This window comes from Drosophila subobscura, chromosome O, assembly GCF_008121235.1.
Source record: "Drosophila subobscura isolate 14011-0131.10 chromosome O, UCBerk_Dsub_1.0, whole genome shotgun sequence".
In the NCBI taxonomy this organism is placed as follows: Eukaryota; Metazoa; Arthropoda; class Insecta; order Diptera; family Drosophilidae; genus Drosophila; species Drosophila subobscura.
This window is the reverse complement of record NC_048533.1, coordinates 29235867-29248534: the sequence shown is the minus strand read 5'-3', so window position 1 is coordinate 29248534 and position 12668 is coordinate 29235867. Positions and strand designations below refer to the sequence as shown.

The 12668-nt window shown below is 48.0% G+C and overlaps 1 protein-coding gene across 1 annotated transcript; it reads right to left on the bottom strand.

Annotated features, from left to right (window-relative positions):
• Positions 1–1169: 1169 nt before the first annotated feature.
• Positions 1170–12426, bottom strand: LOC117897872. The gene is made up of 6 exons (XM_034806947.1): positions 11886–12426; positions 2868–3712; positions 2695–2808; positions 2471–2632; positions 1962–2403; positions 1170–1873 (listed from the first exon to the last, which is right to left on the bottom strand). Exons 2-6 carry the CDS (start codon positions 3613–3615, stop codon positions 1663–1665), a joined length of 1677 nt encoding a protein of 558 aa, XP_034662838.1. The 5' UTR covers positions 3616–3712; positions 11886–12426; the 3' UTR covers positions 1170–1662.
• Positions 12427–12668: the final 242 nt, after the last annotated feature.

The following is a 12668-nucleotide window of genomic DNA, read 5'->3' as shown; positions in this document are numbered from 1 at the left end:
AACATTGCCAAAAGTCATGGCAAATGTGAACAAACTATGCAAATGGCCGGGCAATGCTGCACCAGCATAGACAAGTGTCTGTCTCTGTCTCTGTTTGCGTGTGTGTGTGTGTGCGGTGCCCCACTGGCCGAAAGCTAAAGCTGTGGTGTGGCGTGGCGTGGCGTGATTACCGGTGGGAGCCACCAGAGCTACTTGCAACCGGGAAAAGCCCCCGAGACTCGCAACATTACTGGGGGATTTTCCCACTGCCACTGCAATCTCCGCTTCTCGAGCTGTTTGCCTGGCCCCCCGCAATTCCCGCAACCGACCAGAGTCGAGCGCCAGGCGGAAATGGCTCAGCATGTCCGTGGGCAGGGCACCGGCTCCTCGAGTGTCAAGTGTTGTGCCCCCTCGTGGTGCACCCACTGTCAATCCACTTAGCATTCAGCCACCCCCCTTCTTCGCCCCACTGCAAATGTGTTGCACAATTGGAAATTGCATTCACCAAAGGACTTTGCTCCAGCGGGAAACAAATCTGATGAAAGTGCGATGAATATTTTCAATCAGTGTGTGATTCCAGGCAGGGTCAGCCATCGAGGAGTTCTTCCGCCATAGAGACAGCCAGTGAGTGAATGAAAAGCTGGTTAATTAGCTTATTGACGGATCACGTAAGCAGAACTGAAATGCAATTCGAGAACGGGCTTCCCACACGCTAATTTAACTCAATTGGATTGCTACAATAATAATGATTTTACGCTGCAATAACAAGTGTAAAAGCATTTTGCGAATTTTCATATTTTCAGCCTTTAAAGGGTCCAATTAATGTTTCAATAAATGCAAAACACACTTAATTGTTGGAATTAATTATGCAACCAACAAAACGGAGTGAAAATAATCAAATTTGGCCCATAAATGAAAACAATTCGGTGGCAAAGCAGTGGCAGCTGCGGAAGCGAAAGGATAACTGACACAAAACGAAATGTAATTTATTTATAATGAATTATCAATTGAAGCCACTCAGAAGCTAATCAGCCTCAGCTCATGTCGAATCATTTAACAATGAATATCACAGCCGACAACAGGTTTTCCCTTTCAGTTTCTTGGCAGTGGAAAGGCCTTTAAATTTCTCAAATTAACTTTATTTGCTTGCTCGGAACAACTCGCGATGACTACTTGGGATAACAACAACAACGGAATAAATTATTAAACATACAAAATAAATAGGTTAAGCATTAGGTTACGGCTATAAATAAATACTATGCGAAAATTGCTCTAAATGGCTAAAAATAACAGCATCATTCGTTGATGGGTGTGCTCCTGCTCCTGCTCCTGCTCCTGCGCCTGCTAATTAAACAACTAAAAGTTTTCTATTTACAGCATGTTAATGGAGTCCCCCCCTCCCATCTGCACCCCTGTTCGACCCATCCTAAACCCAAAACCCCCACTGCCAGGCGCCACTCTGGAGGCGTCTGCCGACAGCTGCTGCCTCCGGTGGAGCGTCTAACGAACTTGTATATATGGCTAGGCTAGGCTATCTAAAGTACGATTTGCATAATTACAGCTCGAGTCCCCAGACCACCACCAGCTTCCCCCGGACTTCCACTCATCAGACATCAGCCTGACATTGACTTTGCGAACTTTTTCTGCTGTCATTGTTCCGCCCATCCAATGGTTGCTCCGCGTCTACGTCAGTTTCCTAGCCTGAACCAATTTGTTGATGTCGTTGTAGGTGGAGAGCATTGCGGGATTCTCGAAGTCCTTGAATTCCTTGCACTTGACAAACGACTGCTCGCAGTCGACGCCGTCCTGCCCGTCCTTGGCCGCCCGCATGTACTTGAAGAAGCGCAGGATGTCCGCATTATCGGAGGTGGGTTTACGCAACTCGTTTAGTTCCCTGCACAGAAAAACATAATAAGTTTTGTCGAGATTAATGTGGAAATTCGTTTGCTGGCGCATACTTTCAGGCCGCGGCCCGTACTCACCGACTCAGCTGAGCGGACACCAGATTGCTGTACGGGGCATACTTCGCGGGATTGGAGTACATCAGACAGATGAGCTTCTCGCGGCAGGCCTCGTTCGCCGAGTTCAGCTTGAGCTGGGCAAACACCGAGTCCAGCCGCGACAGCAGCGGACTGTAGAAGGGATCGTAGTTGGACAGCAGCAGCGAGGAGTTGGGCACCTTCTGGAAGCTCTGGAATGTGTTCATCACCGCCGGTGTTGGCTTCTTGTTCATGCCAGGCGCCGCTCCAGCACTCGAGGAGCCCGACAAACTCTGCGAGTTCTTGAAGGAAGCCGCCCCAATGCTCTGCAGCGCATTGAGGTAAGTGTCCTGCATCATCTGCTGGCCGCCATAGCGCGAGAGCGTCGCCTGATTGACTGAGTTGCCATTGAAGTTGGCATATTGCGCCTGCTGCTGCGAGGCCTCTGTGGAGCGTGCACAAAAATGTTGTTTAGTTGTGAATATTAATACAGAATTGAACTACGAACCCACCTGCATTGTACTCGTAGGCGCCAGCTGTTTTGGTGTCGTCGGCCAAGGTGAATTTGCTGTCATCGTCAAAGTTCATGGTGTTGTCTCGGAAGTCCAGCTCCTGCGGCGGCTCCATGGGCCGCACAAACAAAGGCACGGAGCTGGCAGAACCAGATGTAATGCCTGCTCGGGGGTTTAAGTGTTGCAATCAACGGAAACTTTAGGGTAAATATCCATCGTCTTACCCTTTCCAATCAGCCGCGTGACGCTGCTGACGATGGTCGGCAGGAACATGGCAAAGAGCACGCTCTTCAGCACCTGCAACCCCATGTAGATGGGCCACATGATTTTCTTCAGGCCTGGAATGCATAAATGGTTTACTTGTGTAATGAATTCGAGGTCTTCCTCAACTACTTACCACTAAAGAATAAAAGCCGCGCACTTTCAAAAGCTCGTGGCACATTGAGCTCCACGTTGGTGTCTTCCAAAATGCTTCGCACGCTGCGCTGTCCCTTGGTTGAATCGTGTCCACTCGTGTGATTCTGTTGCAGCGCCAACACCAGCCCGGGAGCAGGCTCATACTTGCCCTGACTGAAGAACTGCTGCACATATTCCATTAGCAGATCTTCCAGGCCCTTCAGCTCTGATTGCAGAGTTTCGGAGCTGTTGCCCTGCGGACCCTGCTCCACTTTGGTTAGAGAAACACTCTTGGGCTCGACTCTTCTGGCTGCAACTGTTGTCTCTGGTCGTTGCTTTCGGACTGCAACTGTCGTCTCTGGTCGATGCTTGAAGTTGCGACGCCGCATGGCCACCGCTAGGCGGAGGTCGCTCTCGCTCTCCGCTGGCTGAAAGACGCGATACTGTCCCGACTTTGTGAACACATTGCGGGAAATGAACTCGGGGCTAATGTCGATGGGTAGAATGGGGCGAAATGTGTTGTCATCGTTGCGGGGCGCTCCACCCATCGTTGTCAGCGGCTGGCTGTAGGGTGCGTCCAAGTTGGACGCTGTCGCAGTCGCAGTCGCGGTCGCTGTCAGCCAGAGATGACAGAGCGCCAGAGCAGCGAGGCAAAACAGCGGGCAGCAGCGTCGCTTTCTGTGGCTGTTTGCTTTTAATTTCGCCTGGCGGCTACCTGCTCCAAGGATGGCTTGGCTCAACATTTCCATTATCCTCGCGGTGACTGCACTTGCATGCCACAACACACGTTCGCGACGGGTCTCTCGGGAGTACTCCTGCACTCCGGACGCAGCACAGAGTCTCTCTCTGGAATGAAGAATGATGCCCTTAAAATGCTGTATTTCCCGTGGTCGAGGAGAGAGCAGGCAGCTCCCGGCACACTGCGAATAAATAACCTTATGGCACGTGACGGGAGACCAAACGATATGCTTGATAAGCGCATTCCGTATGACCTTGTGTCGGGGCTGCCACAACAGCTACAACTTTCTTCCATTACACTCCCCGTGACCCCATCGAATCCGCGCTTTAAGGCGCTAATCAGCCTGCCCCGAAAAACAAATGATTTGCTGTGGCAAATTTGACGGGTGTCTCAGTTTAAGGGCGCGTGCCCGCCTTCCAAGCTCCACCTCATCCACTGACAAGTATCTTGGCCAAGCAATGCACGTCGCCAACTTTTTATTTGCCTCTGCCAGGCTGCGTTGTTTGACACGCCATTTCACAGACAGAAAAAAGACAGAGAGGCACACAGGCAGGCAGTCAGGCAGTCAGCCAGCGAGGCAGTCAGACTGATGCTTTACTCTGGGGTAAAAGTGAAAATGTACACAGTTTTGTTTGTGTTTACACATCCCAACCATTTCAGCGAAGCATCGCGATGGAGGCTTTGGCTCTGGCTCTCGCGTTGGCGTTTGCTCTGCCATCAGACGCCCAGATCACGTTATTTTCGTGTTGCATTTTCACTTTCGTTTTCACAAACGAGCAGCAGCACAGCGCCAAGTAGGTCCACAAACGAAATGCCTTGCAAGACTATTACAGAACTCGGATTGTTGGTTTCATCGCCACAAATTGCGCCAAACAATTGCACGCAAACACAGCAAGAAGCGCCAACGTCAACTTCTTGTTTGCGTTTGTTCAGCGGAGAAGCTGAACTGCAGCTGACAGTAAACTTAATTGGAGCACATGTTGGCAGGTAATAAGAATGCTTCAACCTAAGCAGTTCGATGGGGGAGAGCTTCCTGTTTCATTGAGAACTTGGGAGGAACTCCCCCAGCTCCCTTTAAGCAGCAAACGAGAGCTGCAGCAAAGTCTTAAGACTCTTTTTTTAACCAAGAATAAGTTATCGTTGTCTGCGCTTTGTGGCTTGTAAGTACATTCAAATTGAGAAGGTCAGTTGGGGCTTTGAGTGATCCGTTGACTGATTTGCCGCTGGGTTGCCTTTGAATGGAACGACTCGGTTTCTTTTAATCGGATTGCTGACCCCCTCCCGACATTTCCCCAATTCCCTTTGTCTGTGGCAGCGAGTTGCATCTTCCCTTGCATAAGCAGACAGTAAGCCAGTAACCCTAGAGAGTAATGGAACCATAAATATGTGCCATTGCTTGGCCATTTAAGGGCATCATTTATCATCTCTTCTCATGCGCTTTTGTTTAGTCCGAAACTCTGTTATGCAGCTGCTCGTGGAGATGTCCAAATATTTTACAAAAATATTCCACATGCTGATGGAAAACTCATTCTCTGTAGTCGCAACGCTTACATTGCATTAATTACACGGGGAGTATGCAGTGGGGTGCTTCGCTTCAGGGCCATGGATACCCCACCGCTTTATGCAAATTAGTTTCAACAATTACAATTAGAACTCGAAACTGCCTCAGCTTAAAGGCAGTCTCTAAAGCACGCTCATCACTCGGCTGGCACTATTCGAACCGAGCAGAAAACCCTTATGCACTCCCTCCCTCGTCTCCCTTCCCACTTCGGGCAGGTAAAAAGTAGGAATTAGTTATAGTTTGTGCTCGGTCTGCCTTCATGCTCTAATATTCCGCCCTGATATAGTTGAGGCAAACTTTTAGTAGCAGCATCAGCATCAGCCAGTGGAAGCATTTAATCAGATTTGCTGCTACCTCTGTGCTTCGGTTTTACCATATTATTCTCTCGGGGCTGGAGTCTGTGTCTATTCTGTGCGGAGCGGCGCTCAGCCAAAACGAAGTTTCTCAATTAAGTCGCAAAAGTTTACAGAGTTCTGACAGCCTGCGCCCATCTGCCTGTAATGCGGAGTGATGGGAGTCTGCTGGGGTCTGGTCTGGGAGCCCCAGACACACTCGCACTAGCCGCGCGAGTTATGATACAAGTGTATCGGTTGAGGTTCCTTGGGAGATTTGTTGCAGGAAAGTGGGTTTTGTGGAGATGAAAACACCCGGAGTGGTTGAGGTTCAAAATAATTCTGATTCTATATTTCGTTTCTTGGTTTCCAACTAAATTACAATTTGCTGGCCTTGCTCTTTTGGCTGGCAGAGAATCTGCTTACTCCCCATTCCTCAATTAGAACGGATGTTTGGTTGCTGAGTCTGATGTTTGTTTGTGTAAGTTCTGCCGGTCCAACTTTGTTGCAGCATCGACGTTGTTGACGTTGGGGCCTACTTATGCTAGCCGCGGTGGTTTCGGCGGGGCGAGGGTGAGGATAGATGGTGAGGTGGTAACTCCTCCCCCCCTCAGTCTGAGCTACCGACCATAACGGAGGGATGGTTGGTACGAAGGTGGGCGGTGATGTGGACGTGGGGTTTGAAGTAGTTGTTGCGTAAATGGTCGTCTTCCTTGAAAGGTATACGGTGCATATCGCACCCACCAGTAGTACTCGAGAGCTGCATACGTTGTTGTAGTCTGTATCGTCATTCCGGCTCGCATTCTTCCGATTTCCAAGTTAGTCTTGATGTCCTCCATCCTGAGTTCGTGGACCCCCAATTCTTGGGTTGTCCTGTTTTTCTTCAAGAACGCTACCTGTGGAATCTCGAGCTTCATGTGTCCCACCTCTAGCTGCTCTACTGCCTCGTATTGGATGTTGTTAACTACTGTTGCGCAATCGTTGAAAATTATCATCGCTGATCCGCTGAATATTTCTTCGTGTCCACAATCTGTTTGTATCCTCACCTTCTCGCCGTTGAAAATTGCTATATATCCTTTCTCCGGTTCGAAGATTTCCCTGCGAAGTCCTATATCTTTTGTCTCGCACTCCGTTGCCTCTCCGTTCACCAGATTTCTCAGACAACCTTCGTTGATTCTCTTTACGCTTTTGTCGTTTTTACATGTATAAAGTTCCCTTATTTGTTGACACTTGTCCTTATAATAATACATTTTGTTGTTATTATAAGCTACAAAATTAGGTGCTATTACAAATTCTGTCTTATTTATAGGTAATGGTAGTATTCTTTTCAGTAAATACATTTCTTTCTTAAAATTGGTAGGCTTAGTGAAAATATTATGTCCGTACCATTCATTATGGCTTTCAGCTCTAAAAAATTCGTACATGTGTTCTTCTGATAGTATTTGCACCCTTTGGTCTTCTAAATTCTGTGTAATTCTACGTGATTCTTCTTTATTTAATATGAATTTGGGGATTATTCCTACCCTTGCTAATAATAGGCTCTCCGTTACCTCGTTGAGGTTCATTGCTATCATGTCTATCGTGATCGAAATTCTGTCGATGTATTCTATTCTATAAATTCTTTTGTCCTCTTCTACGAATGTTTTACTTATTCCGTTTTTATAGCTGCTAATAAAAGAGTTCACCCTAACCTGTTCTTCGTTAATATGTTGCGTTAAATTTCTAAACATTATAATGAACCTATTGTCCATGTTCTGGCGTGTACCTATTTCTTCATTTAACCTTTTCTCCTCTTCCTGTACTCTTCTGATCTCTTGTTCTAATTTATCTGCGTCTTCTGCGTCTAGATTTCCTGTGATTGCTTTTACTACTGAACCTAAGTGCCCGTGAAATGGAGTCTGTAATTGATTAAGTGAGTATTTTTATTCTAATTTTCAATTACGTGGTGTGCTGTGAAATGGTTTCTTCTTCGTCGCCTTAGTTCTTTGATCGCCTTATGTGCGTCTTTTTATTTACTTTGTGGCCTACCTACCTACTACCTACACGCTGAAGCTAGTCACCGTACTGTGCGTTACAGTATCTGCGACCAATTGCGGACAGTCGTGTCTCCCTGGTAGCGCTTCCTTGTTCCATATTCCTGTCACCCCTACACTAGGCGTCCGCACTGTGCATTACAGTACTTCGCCCTACGCATGTGAGTGACTTGGAACTAGCAATTGACTCTTCACCTTTTATTTCATTTACTTTGTGTCTTTACCTACACGCTGAAGCTAGTCACAGTACTGTGCGTTACAGTATCTGTAACCAATTGCGGACAGTCGTGTCTCCCTGGTAGCATTTCCTTGTTCCATCCCCCTGTCACCCCTACACTAGGCGTCCGCACTGTGTATTACAGTACTTTGCCCTACGCATGTGAGTGACTTGGAACTTGTACTCGACTCTTTACTTTTGTCCTTGTCGCCCCTACACTAGGCGTCCGCACTGTGCGTTACAGTACTTTGCCCTACGCATGTGAGCGACTTGGATTACATCTTTTTTAATTACATCGCCTCCCTCGCGGGGTCTTGCCCCTCACCATTTTCGGTGTTTTATTCTTTGTTTTTTTTTTTTTCTTTTCGTGCCGGCCCTGTCTCTATGCTGTGTGTGTGTCATCTTCGACCGTTCGATGCTCGACTCGACCCAACCGAGTGTTTGGCCTCGCTTCCGTCGAACCAAACCGAATCATTGGCACAATTACTCATGCACCCGATTCTATGATCGTATCGGCCCCTCGGCCTGACGTCAAGCCGACGGCAACTGCTCGACTCACTGTCGAACCGCATCCGCTCGACCCACACTCGGTCGAACCGCGGCCGATCGAACCGCAACGATCGAACCGCACGATCGAACCGCTCAAAATTTTTCCACGACACTTTTGCACTCTTTTCTCCTCACTCCCCTCTGACCATTTATTTGCATTATTCTGTTCGTTTTGGTCCGAATAACTCGAATCCACTGCCATGGCCAATGTACCATACTATCTCTCTTCTAATAATTGCCCATTTCACCGCTCACCATTGTATTGTTTCACTTTTCGTTCTCCCTTTGAGGGTTTCTTATGTTTTATTTCTTCTCCATTTCACGTCACTCTACTCACACGTACATATTTCCCCGATATCTCTCCTTACAGGGTTATTATTGTCACTACTTTCCACTGCATCTCCTGCGTGATTCTCTCTCGCTGTCTCGGTCCTCTAGTGTCCTAGTTCCTCCAGATTTCCGTCCTTTAACGAGAGTGTCCGACTGCGCCAGTTATGATACAAGTGTATCGGTTGAGGTTCCTTGGGAGATTTGTTGCAGGAAAGTGGGTTTTGTGGAGATGAAAACACCCGGAGTGGTTGAGGTTCAAAATAATTCTGATTCTATATTTCGTTTCTTGGTTTCCAACTAAATTACAATTTGCTGGCCTTGCTCTTTTGGCTGGCAGAGAATCTGCTTACTCCCCATTCCTCAATTAGAACGGATGTTTGGTTGCTGAGTCTGATGTTTGTTTGTGTAAGTTCTGCCGGTCCAACTTTGTTGCAGCATCGACGTTGTTGACGTTGGGGCCTACTTATGCTAGCCGCGGTGGTTTCGGCGGGGCGAGGGTGAGGATAGATGGTGAGGTGGTAACTCGCGCAAACACACATCCATCCATTAGCTTTATATAAGAGTGCAGGGGTCATGAGGCTAATAAGCTGACAATCATCATTTGCGACACGCTCGTCCAACGACACCGACACCGCCACTGTGAAGCGACAAAGTACAATAAACTTGGACGCGGCACGGCACGGGCAACCAGTTTGAAGTCGCGATTTGGACTGTGGAGTGTGGAGTGTAGCTGGTTGACAAATGGTGTCCACTAACGGTCAAGAGCGGTCATAAACCAGCCACCACGGCTGCATCATAGCTGTTTGTGCGTGACATAACTGTTCCCTGCGTTAAAAGTCCGCACGCAGTCGAGAACAAGTTGGACCGCAACGACCGCAAGCTCTAAAACCTAAAGAGTGAGCCGTGGTGGAGCGCCTAATCTCTGGCTTGACAGGTACATGCACTCAACGATGCGTTTGGACAGCAAAGATTGCTGTGCGACCCGCAAGGTCAGCTTTGCAATAAGACCAAAGCATATACAAAAGTACATATATACATATGTATGTGCAAGAGCAGGTAGCGAAAAATGTGTGCAGGCTGCGTGGAATACACAAACGCGAACCCACCCTGGAGAGCAGGTAGCGGGTAGCAGAACAAAGAGGAGATCGCGAGAACGCAGCAGACGCCGGCCATAGAGAGAGAGAGAGGGGGAGAGGTAGAGGGAGAGCTTTCGCTATTCCGTTGTTCGTCGTCGTTTTCGGCACTCGAATTTTGCATCAAGCAAGAATTGAATTACGAGAATGGTAAAGAGTAATATTATTTCTGTAAGAGGTCCCTTGCATTATGTAGTCCATTATATTTTTTAATCTGCCTCTTCGATTGCCTTTAAGTCAAACATTTAGCCACAAACATAAAATGTAATAGCAGTCCTGAAAGGGCAGTAACTTTCTTCATAATCCCAAACCATGCCACTACCCGTTCTCTCTGCCTCTCTCTCACTCTCTAATACTAACTAATGGATCCTACGTGAGACATTTTGCCTGGCTTCTGCTGTTTTCTCAAGACCTTTTTGGAATGGCTTTTATCGCTTTGGCGTAGGACTTTCGATTCGCACTGATCCCTCGCGCAGTGCGCCGTTAATGCAATTTCTCTGTGTTGCGTCAAATGGAATGATGTTTTCGCCAATTAGCTACCAATTTGGCTGGAATGTACGCGGGCCCATTAGGCGCTGATTGTTTTTTCAGGGCGTCGTCGTCGCTCCCCGCCAGCCACTCACTCAAATTGAGTGATTTACATGCGTGCCTGGCCTGCCACTTGTGCCGCTCGCGTTTGTCTAAATATTTTTGAAGTGGCAACAGTCCCTGGTATCAGGCAATCTACATACATACGAGTATCAGCGATTTGCTGCCATTTCGCTTTTGTTTTAGAAAGTTTCATCTGCGTCATTTGCAGGCAGTCAGCAAGCCATTTATGTCATTAAAACTGTGCTGTAAACCCAAATTAAAATTGCTTTGAGTTTGTAAATGATGCAATCGCTGTTGAACGAAATGTTCATCAAATTACATTCAATTCACAGCCAATTCAGTGTCAAGCTCAAGTGAGCGGAAAACACATTTTGACATGGCCTTTACAAGGGTGGCCCAAGCCCAAGGGAACTTTTCCGTTCCCAACGCCAGTCCCACTCCAGAGGGAGGAGATGTCAGACTTCAGCTAACAAACATTTCCATATGGAAGTGGTGCTTGGGGTTGTGTGGATGTAGATGTAGATGGGATATGAAGTCGGCCTGGATCTGCAGCTGTCGGATATGAGAGCACTCAAACTGGTGGCAGCCAAGAAAGTTGCCTCCCCAGCGGTTGCCATCTTCCGCACGTCGTTCACATCCCGGGCTGTCGGGATTTAAAATGTTTTGCAGCACTCACAGCACACAGCTCACAGCTCACAGCTCACGCTGCTGAAATGAAAGTGCGAGTGGGGCAAATTGCAACTTGCAACTTGCAGCTCGGCAAACAGACATGACTCTCGAGTCGATGGTGCCATCTTGGTTTCTTGGCTGCTTGCTGGATGCACTCGAATATCATTTCACTTAGCTGCACCACTAACCACATTTCCACGGCTCACTGTCCAGCTCCACGGTAATTAATATGTGGTCTACAGCCCGTTAAAAGGCAAACGATACAAATGGGCGAGGCCCAGCCCCTTCTGCCGTATCATTTTCATATTTTGCAGTTGATTGACTGCCGCGCTGCGACTTTCTTGGGCCCTGGCCCTGTCCAATGGCACGCATGACACACTCGAATCGCTTTGCCAGATCGAGGCGAAAAAGAAAGTATTTGGCGGAGGCGACGACGCTTTTCGATTGCCGGCTAAGATGAGCTGTTTCGGTCGATTCTCTTTGTCCGTTGGGGTAGGCCAGCCGTGGGGCTTGCATAACCGTTCGCAGCTCTTAACAATTAATTACAGAGTGTTCGAGCGTCCGAGCTTTCCTATTAAGTTGTCCGCTGGTCAGCTTTCCAAGCCCACACAGTGTGAAAACACAGCTACAGTTGGTAACAAAGAAATGGCTTCAACGCGCAGCAACAAACAACAGCCACAACAGCCAACGTGTCGGCAGTGGAAGTGTTAACAAATAATTTTCATTTTGTTGTTGAAACATTCTCCCAAAGTGCAGGCAATAGCTCGTTAATTGTTCACCGAATTAAAGCTTTACCAGCATATCTTACGGTGTCCATGATGGATGACTGCCATCCCAGTGGGTCATCAATTACAACTCAATTTACCTTCTCGTTTAATGCCGTTAGGAGTTGCCGTTTAATTGAATTTTTGCATGGACATTTCATTGGCGCAGAACTTTTGTCTCCGTCTCCGTCTCCGGCACTTTCTTTGCCAGACTTTCGTTTTGTTTCGTTCGCTTCGCTCCGTTCGGATTTCGAAATCGGAATTGCATTCACTGCCGCCAGTCGGCCAGTCGGCAGTCGGTCGCCTCTTGGATTTGGCTCGGTGAAAATGCTGACCGTCCGTCGACGAAGCAAACCCGTTCACTGTTATTCACTTCCTTTGTCAATGCAATTATTGCGCTTCTGCGTTTCACTTCACTTTAGAGCCACTTTGGGCACTCGCGATTCACTTCCAGGTGGCTCGGTGGAACAATGGCTCCTGGTCGCATCTAAGTGTAGTGGCACACGGCAATGATTAGTTATATTTTGACATTTACTTGAATCAATGGAACGAACACTCGGTCGGGGCTTTCTCGCGCGTTTGCGTCTGCCGTTCAGCGCTCAACGAATCGGACTGCGGCGCGCTTGTGGCCCGAGAGCCCGAAAGCCAACGGCGGGTGCGATCAACCAGTTTGAGCTTTCTGGTTTCTGGTTGTTGGTTGCAGAGAGCGAACGGCTTAAGAGCGCCACATGCCATGACATTGATGTGGAGGCCAGAGCTGCGGCAGCAGAGTCGCCGGCTGCCTGCCAGTGGCAGCAGCGGTAACAATTTTCTCTTGCCTGTGGAAAATTTGTCGCTAATGAAAACTCCTTCCCTTGCCGGCGATATAAATGTAATATGAAAAC

Bases quoted from the DNA above. Each gene is read 5' to 3' on its own strand.
- LOC117897872 (XM_034806947.1), bottom strand. From the start codon at position 3,615: ATGGAAATGTTGAGCCAAGCCATCCTTGGAGCAGGTAGCCGCCAGGCG. The intron at 2,404-2,470 runs GTGGGTTCGTAG...CACGCTCCACAG, and splicing joins CGCCTACGAGTACAATGCAG to AGGCCTCGCAGCAGCAGGCG. The intron at 1,874-1,961 runs GTGAGTACGGGC...TTTTCTGTGCAG, and splicing joins GTGTCCGCTCAGCTGAGTCG to GGAACTAAACGAGTTGCGTA.